Raw genomic sequence first — 8,901 nt, 5'->3', positions numbered from 1 at the left:
GCTTGGGGGCGGAACCCCGATTGGGGGAAGCGGGGTGGGACGCTTTCCTAAGGCTGCAGGGGATTGGAGGAGAGAGAAGAGGGGCGGTTGAGCTCAAGGAGTGGGCCGGAGACCTAACGGGCCGACTGAGGAGAGAGCGTGTTGATTGGGTGGCTCGGAGGGAGACGGACCGGAGCCAACTGCAGATTGGCCTTGGCGGGCCGAGGAGGCGTGGTCAGTGCGCGCCAGAGGGAGCGCGAGGGAGCGGGCGGCCCGCCTGCGAGCTAGCTAGCCGGAGCCCCGGGCGTGTGCCGCGAGTCGGGGTTGGGTTGAGGGACGCGGCGCGGGAGGCGCGTCCTCCGGCTCTGCCGCAGCGGCCCTCCGCGGCTCGAGTACCCCGCTTCCTTCCCTCTCTTCCCCAGCGCTCTGGTCTGGGGTCTCCGGGTAGGGAGCGGAGGGAAGGAACTAGAGAAGAGGAGGCGAAAGCGGAGCAAGGGGCAGAGACGGTCCCGGCGCGGGGCGTAGCGCGCGGTGCCTCTCGCTCTCCCGCCGCAGCCGCCGCCTCCTTTCCCGGGGCTCCCGCACTATGCAGGCGGACAGCCGGCCGCCGAGATGGGGAGCCGGGCGGCGGTGAGAGCCGGGCGCAGCCCTCCCCGTCTCCGAGTCCGGGCCGCGGCCGCCGCCCCCGCCCGGGCCGCGCTCCCCTTCTCCCGCCCTCGCCCTCCCCGCCCCAACTCCTCCTCCTCCTCCTTCCCCATGCCTCTGTTCCTCCTGCTCTTACTTATCCTGCTCCTGTTGCTCGAGGACACCGGAGCCCAGCAAGGTGAGTGGTTCCCGGAGAGCGCGCGGCGCGCGGAGCCCCAGGGGCGGCGGGGTCGCAGGGGAACCTCCAGGATGCCGGGTCTCTAGACGCGCGGGGGAGGTGCAGTGCGCTTGGATGCGTGACCAGACCAGGCCCTCTCCGGGATGAGTTGCAAAGGTGGGCTCTGCCCCTTGTCCCCCAAGTTGGCGCGTCTTTACTTTTTGACCAGGCCTTTGGTGCTGCTGAAAAGAGAGAAGTGAGACTCTGCTGTGAAGGCCTCCTTTTCGGTATTGGATTCTTCTTGGAAAAATATTTGGGAGGAAAAAAGTTTTGGAGATGTGACCCCTAAAGTTAAGCTAAAATGATGGACAGAGTAGGGAGACAAGATAATTAAATAGCATCTTAAACCAGTTAAAGGCAAGTGGCGCTAATTATCTTTTGTGAAAGTGCTCGGGTTCAAAAGCGAAGGATACGGATTCTGGTTAGCTTTGAATTTTGGATTCAGTACAAGTCCTTTACGATCCCTTCCTATTATTCCTGCTGGTGGTCTAGATTGCCTGGGTCAGACACTCATTCTGACCCAAGGCAACGTGCTATGAGCATTCCGAGTTAAAAGGGTAAGCCCTTCCAGAAAGTGACAGAACTTTTTTTCCGTCTACCGTCCTTGAAATACCTGTTTCAGAATTGAGCAAAACTGTTTATTGAATAATCATCATAATGGAAAGAGAATGCAGGGCTGATTCCTCCTCCGCCCTTTAGTACTATTTTCAGGCAGTGAACTGCAATTTTTCAATCAGTTTGGCATCAGTTATTGAACACATTTTCCCATTGTATTTCCTTTTTTATTGCAGTGAGAAGAATATGGATTGGATTGTTATTTATTGCTGGGAAGATTTTTTTTTTAAGTTGATCTCCATGTTTAAGTCCAGCTTAAATGTTCTTATATGGTTCTCAGTAAAGTGTGGAATCATGGCCACAGCCTGTCGTTATGAAAATGCCGAAACTTTGACAGGCATGTGGAAATAGAATCTCACTATGAAGAAAAATGTATTTGGTAAAGTGACCTCTTTTAGTTCTAGGCACGTTTCTACGCCGTGTAACTTAAAATTTAGATGCTTAGCATTCAGGTTTTTAGTTAGTTCATCTTAAATAAATTTTTGAATCAGCATTTAATAAAATAAAGTGTGATATCTCCTCCTTCCCACCCCCCTATTGAAGTTTTAGAGCCTGTGCATGTATTTTCCTTCTAGTAGGAGAGAGAAAAAACGAGAAGGCTTGCATAGTGCTACAACTAGTTGGGACTTACTTTGTGGCAGGCATAGTACTCAGTGGTGTATGTGTATTAAGTCATTTAATCCTCACCACAACCATCTGAGATAGGGATGGTTATCCCATTTCAAACATAAGGGAACGGAGACCCAAATAAAAGGTACCTTGATACAGAAAGGAATGTAACTGTATAAGCAGAATGCTCAGTTTTGCTTATTTCTAGATCTGAAGTGTTCATATCATGTTTTTAAAAATCATCTTTGAGCAGTATAGAATCAGTTCTGTGTCTCCTCACCAAATGAGACAGTTTCCTTAGTTTTTGGAATTTCTCGAAACTGGCCTAATTAACACGCAACATTAACTTATTTTCTTTCAAGGTTTAATTTCAGGGTTTGTATTTTCTTAAGTTTATTTATTTGAGAGAGAGAGAGAGAGAGAGAGGCAGCGAGCAGGGGAGGGGCAGAGAGAGAAGGAGAAAGAGAATCCCGAGCAAGATCTGCGCTCCCAGTGCAGGGCCAAGACACGGGGCTAGAATTCACGAATCCTGAGATCGTGACTTGAGTGAGCTGAGGTCAAGAGTCTGACGCTTAACCAACTGAGCCATCCAGGTGCCCCCATTCAACTTCGGTTTTTTGCACAGCGTTTTAACAAACACATGGTTCTCTTTCACAGCGATGTCTTATATAAGCAGTGTAGATTAGCACAAATAGAAAGGATGGTGTTAATTTAAAAGACCTGATTTCTAGTTCTGCTAAGTTGATAGGGTAAATTTTGTGAGGTCACTTAATTTCTTTGTACCACAGTTTTCTACATCTGTGATAAGAGAATAACCTATTCCATAGCCTAAAAAAAAATGAAATGATAGTACATAGGAATTTTGCAAAGGGAAAAGTATAATATAGCTGTAAGTGATTATCATTATTAATTGAGTGTATTAAGTTGATAAATAAGAACCAGTTAGGTATACATCACTGGAAACAGGAATTGTGTGAGATTTCAGTTCCCCTAATTTTTAAAAATTATATTTTTTATCCAAAGGACCCTGATGCAGTCGGTGGTAGAATTGCTTTTAAACCAGTCTTAACTAATCTAACAGACAAGCTTTGGGAACCAACTGGTATTCCCTCACATAACCTGAAAAGAAATCTAATTTAAAAATGAAGAAAGTGTTTTAAAACTCCATTAGAATTTTTAATGATGGGAATGTCTATATTTTGTAGTGTTAAGTGACAAACTGGAGTTTTTACTCTATAAGTCTTTGGAAGAAGACTGAAAAGAAATAAAATAGTAGTTGTCTTTTGGGTATTTCTTTATGCTTTTCCATATTTTCTGCAATTAACATATAGTCAAAATATAAGCTGTGAAAAAAATGTTTTATGATATTTCAGTTTTTTTTCCCCCTTTGGCCAGTCTAGGTAGAAATGCATTTAATGTATATGTTGAGGTAGAACTGTGCTTCAAATTTTTTTTTTAATCTTCCAGATATCATTTGAAGTAGCAGAAGGTATTACTCTCATTCCAGTTACAGTCGACCCTTGAGCTACACAGGTCAAACTGTGCGCCGATTTTTTTTTTAATAAGTGTGTTAGAAAATTTTTTGGAGATTCACAAACATTTGAAAAAACTCAGGAACTTAATAGCCCAGAAATATTTAAAAATTAAGAAAAAGTTATGTATTGTTATAAAAATATAGCATATAACACCAGTAGCATACAGAATATGTGTCAATCATCTGTTTATGTTATATGGAAGGCTGGTAGGGCTTCTGGTCAACAGTAAGCTACTAGTAATGTTTTGGGGAGTCAAAAGTTATAGGTGGATTTTTGACTATGCACGGGGAGGTCAGCGTGTTTAACCTCTGCGTTTTTCAAGGGTGAGCTGTAATGTCATGTAATACTCAGCATATATTCTGCTGGCAGTGATTTTTCTTTTCATTTGGCTCAGAATAAAATTTATCAGTGGTCTGAAAATCCATCAGCCCTTCACAGCAGAGATGTCTTTTAACCAGTCTTATTTCATTAATATACTTATACATAGATTGTATTTATTCACATCTAATTGTACTTTGATGGGTTTTTTGTTGTTGAAAGTCTATTTTACTGTAACACGTCTTTCTAAAAAACTTAAATTGGTTAAATTTATTATTTGCGTATCTGATTGCATATTTACTGTAATAAGTATATTTAATAGGAAGTTGAGAGTCTATGAATGATTCTGTGTCCCTGATTTACTTTATGACTAGCAATTTGTGTCCCCTCATGTCAGGATTTCAGCTTCCTCATTTGTGTCCTTGAGGACTTGCCTACCTTCTTGGGTTAGATGTTTATTTGAATGTGGTAAAATATCAGGACATTAATTTAAAAAAAATTTTTTTAATGTTTGTTTTTGAGAGAGAGAGGCAGTGAGAGACACACACACACAGAGTTCGAGCAGGGGAGGGTCAGAGAGAAAGGGGGACACAGAATCTGAAGCCGGCTCCAGGCACTGAGCTGTCAGCATAGAGCCCAACTCAGGGCTCGAACTCACAAACCTTGTGATCATGACCTGAGCCAAAGTTGGACGCTTAACCAACTGAGGTGCTCCCCAGGAAGTTAATTTTTAAAATTTATTAAGACTGACTTGTTTATACCTATTACCGTGAAATATTTGTGAAGGTATTGATTTTTGTTTGCTAATAAATCTGTGAAACAAGTCAGGTTCTTTCTTAATCATTCAGTTCCGCAATGATGTCAGAACTAGTGGGCCGGGGGAAAAAATTGTTTTCTGTCAAGTAATGCCTTTATTTGGCTGTGACGCAGGTAAATAATTTTTGAACAATATTTGTGAATTGTCAGAAATGAAGAACACTTCTGCCTCAGCAGTGAACATTTGTAATTCTAATATTGACATTAGGTTAATTTAGAATTTTCCATTGTCTTTTCTTGGTCTGATAAAACATTTGGCCTCTTACATGTAGTTTTGTTTAGAGGCAAAATCAAAGCATCTTTTTTCTGCTGTTTCCGATTAATTTCGCACAGTGAAAATTAGAAATACAGCACAAATTCCAGAGTGCTAATGATCAGGTTTAAAATCCGTATTTTTAAAACTTATAGATGAAAAATTCATTGTAAAATTACAGGTCAATGATTTTTAGGTAGATTTCCCAATGTTATAAGCAAAGAAGAAACATTATTTGCCTATGAAGATGGTTAATAATTCTGTCTGAACATCTAAGGTTCATTCTAGAAGACCAACATAAGAACAACACCTTAATATCCATGAAATTGGTGTAGGTGAAAGTACCAGTGCTAGAATTAACGTGACAAATGAATTAATTTCCATAAAAAAAATCATAAGATTATAGTATGCGGAAAGCCTCCATTTACATAGAGGTAGGTTTTAAGTTTAGGATTATACTTTACAAAATGACGTGGGATGTGAAAGCTCAGGTGGTAATATTGGGCGTTAATCGAATGCATGCAAATAAAGTTTCTGTTTCAACTTCTTGATTAGCTGGAAGGATGTAGAATGATGACCTAAAATTGTTAGGATTAGGAAAAGCTTCATAGAGATAGTGAAATGTGGTTGTTGAAATATGAAGTGAGACAGGCAGTTTTTCTTGTATGGCTCATGGATTCAGTTTACTTTATAAAAACCTTATGGCCTTATCACTGTATTTTTTAAATATTGTACAGATAATGGTGATTCTAAACCAAGAACTTAATTGATAATTATCCATAGTTTTACCCCCTAATCTATCAACTTATGATTTTTATGTTTCTTTCTATTCTATATTCACACACCTACATAATCTTACATGGTTATAATTTTAATCGTGTTGTTATGTTCTGTAGACATATTGTGTTCAAATTAATTGTGTATTGTGTAGGCTAATTTAACACATGCAAGCATACTTAAAAATATAGCAAAAACTTCAAAATGTAAAAATTCATTATTTATGAAGTAATTACTCTATTGTTCAGAATTGCTATAACAGCATTTTCTTTAGCGCATTTGATTAAATTCTTCATTCATTGTGAGATCTTTTGTAAGAAGGTATTTCAGTTCAAAATATTAGCTTAGAAACATATAATGCAGGTCACCTGGGTGGCTCAGTCAGTTAAGCGCGAACTTCGGCTCAAGTCATAATCTCATGATCCTTGGGTTCGAGCCCTGAGTCGGGCTCTGTGCTGATAGCTCAGAGCCAGGAGCCTGCTTTGGATTCTGTTTTCCTCTCTCTCTGCCCCTCCCCTGCTGGTGATCTGTCTCTTTCCCAAAAATAAACAAACATTGAATTAAAAAAAAAAAAGAAACATAATGCTAATTTCCAGATTATTACATGGAAATCAACATAATCCACAAGGACAGAAAATAGAGATATTCAAATAAACTAGTATTTAATGAATGCCAGAGTCCACTGAAGCAGATGGGATAATGGGGTGATCTTAGAAGACTGCTAAAACATTGCCTGTTAGATCAACATGCACTCTGAAGGATATGTAGTTGGAAGAAAGATGTTGATTAGTCACTTGAAATTATGGGGAAGACCCCCTCCAAGGTGCAGCCTCCCTCAACTAAGCTTTCTGAGAGTAGGCCAAGTTTCTTGCACGGCTTTTGTTGAGTAGGGTGCATGTAAGTTTGCAGTCAAAACTGAATTGCTTGGTTGGTCAAAGAAAAGATGCTGGTACTCCTCTCATTAAGAACTTATAGCAGGAAGTAGTACCAGCTATGATGAGCTCCCAGAGATGTGTGCACATATGTCAGTACAGTCTTGAGACATTTAGAGAAGAGTAAAATATTATAATTGTCTTCGGAGAACCTATAGTCTCATTGGGGAAATAATTCAGTTGGATTATATCTAAAAATAACCAGGGGAGGTTGCATAGTGCTGTGGGTTTGAAGGGAGGAAGAGCTCACAATGCCTAGGGAAATAGGAGAAGCCTTGCTGATAACTGAGTGAGCTTTAAAGGACTGGTATGTTTGTAGTCCACGGGGATGACAGACATTTGAGAAGAAAAGATCACAGCATCAGAACACCAAGGAGTCAGGAAAGCATGGGAGTATAAAAGCTTGTCCTGTTGCAGTGAGTAGCCAGACTCTAAGTACCTGGTCCTGGCTTACTACTTCCTCCTTTTGAGCCCCCTACCTTGCACCCCTGCCTAATAATTGGGCAGATATTTGCTGGTTGGTCACTGCTGGCAATGGTTCTGGGCCCTGGGGTACTTGCCTTCCTGGAACTATGTTAATACTTCCATAGTGTGGCCGGCAGCCTCTTGATCACCTGTAAGATACATTCCAAATTCCTTTGCATGTTACACATGTAATTGTTTTTACAGTCTGGTGTCTACCTTCTTCTCTAACTTAATCTTATACCAGCATCCCCACCCGTTTTATATATATATTTCATGTGTAAGACTTAATGCTCTGAGGTATAATTTCATGCTTTTTTTGCCTTGTTCCCTATAGTGATCTCTTTACATATGCTATTTTGTCTATTTAAAAAGAAAGCTTTTTTCTTTCTTTGCATCCTTGGTAAGCTCCTGATGTTCCTTCACAACCCTTCTTGGGTATTGTATTATCCCCGAGAAGAATTCTTTAACCATTGCCCACACACTCCTTCCAGATAGTACTTCTCACTTATTTCTTTGCATTCATTATTCACACTGGGTATTTAAAAAAACTTAAAAAAATTTTTTTTTTTGAGAGGGGGATGGAGGTGCAGAAAGAAAGGGAGTCACAGAATCTGAAGCAGGCTCCAGGCTCTGAGCTGTCAGCACAGTGCCCAGGTGGGGCTCAAACTCACAAACTGTGAGATAATGACTTGAGCCGAAGTCAGACAACTTACTGAGCCACCCATTATTCACACTGTGTATTAAATATTTGTTCTGACAGAGATTTTTAAGATTTCTTCTTATTGTCTTCTCATTGTCTTCTTATATGTACTAAATTGTCATTCAAAAATATGAATTGGGAACCCATTTCTGAACTGAATCTGCTGCCCCATGTACGTTATTCGACGTTAGTGTCTGGGCATCTGCGTGCCCTTCATGTTACTCTTCTTGTCTAATCCCCACAGTTAGCTGTCAGAGCCCGGGCTTCTCAGTCTCATGGTACTAGAGCCCTCTCTTGGACCTTACTGTGTACTTGCTCAGGGCCTAGCATGTCCCAGCCAACCTCTTTCTGGGAGCTAGACCTCTTTGCTCCCTCGGTGAGAGAAGTCCTTCAGCTAGAGCCAGAGCCATGGCTACTTAGAAAACAGTTGTGCCCGTCTTGTCAGTAACAGCCTAAATCAGTGTCAGCAAGTTGGGTCTCTCCTTTGCCGGGTCTTTCAAACTCTGATTTCAGTGCTGACTGCTGGCCATCTCCAACATTACCAAAGAGTCACACTAATTTTGGTTCTCACAGTTGCCTGCCTCCTTTTTCTTTGGCAGCTGCAATTCCTGGAGAACAATAGTTTCAGTAATCTGGTGTCAGAGGAAAGTAATGAGAAATGAAGGCTGGAAAGGTCAGTGGGAACAAAATTGTGGAGGACTTTGCACTGAGGGGCAGACTGAGGTATTAGCAAGACATCAGACTTAGGTTCCTCTGCCTTCATCCGGTACATTTGTCCAACTCTAGGTTCACTTCCTCAATGCGGCCTCCCAGGTCTTTCATTCTGTCATGCCCTTCCTCTTGTCCTTGACAGATCCCCAACCTGGCTCACATGCCAGTCCCCACTGCCTTTCTCTGGTTCTGGATAGCCCAGGGTCACTGGAGAAAGTCATGTGTCCCACTGTGACTAGTCCTACCACCAGCGAGGACTACTGATCAAATCTCCCATGGGGCTTACTGCTCAGCAGGAGCACAGTGGCCCCTCCACTTTGTAGAGCTCA

The 8,901-nt window shown here is 41.8% G+C and overlaps 1 protein-coding gene across 5 annotated transcripts in view; it reads left to right on the top strand.

The window, feature by feature from the left end:
* The first annotated feature begins 452 nt into the window (after window positions 1–452).
* DCBLD2 (discoidin, CUB and LCCL domain containing 2) overlaps window positions 453–8,901 on the top strand; it is an 87,347-nt gene continuing 78,898 nt past the window's right edge. For all 5 annotated transcript variants that reach the window (XM_053220720.1, XM_027077611.2, XM_015080687.3 and 2 more), the window contains exon 1: window positions 453–802. In XM_053220720.1, the coding sequence (XP_053076695.1) occupies window positions 592–802 (211 nt within the window). In that variant the 5' untranslated portion in view covers window positions 453–591. The remainder of the gene's footprint in view (window positions 803–8,901) is intronic.

The sequence above is a fragment of the Acinonyx jubatus genome, chromosome C2 (genome assembly GCF_027475565.1).
Source record: "Acinonyx jubatus isolate Ajub_Pintada_27869175 chromosome C2, VMU_Ajub_asm_v1.0, whole genome shotgun sequence".
NCBI classification, from domain to species: domain Eukaryota; kingdom Metazoa; phylum Chordata; class Mammalia; order Carnivora; family Felidae; genus Acinonyx; species Acinonyx jubatus.
Note: the sequence above shows the minus strand (reverse complement) of the source record. Positions and strands in the feature narration are given on the sequence as shown.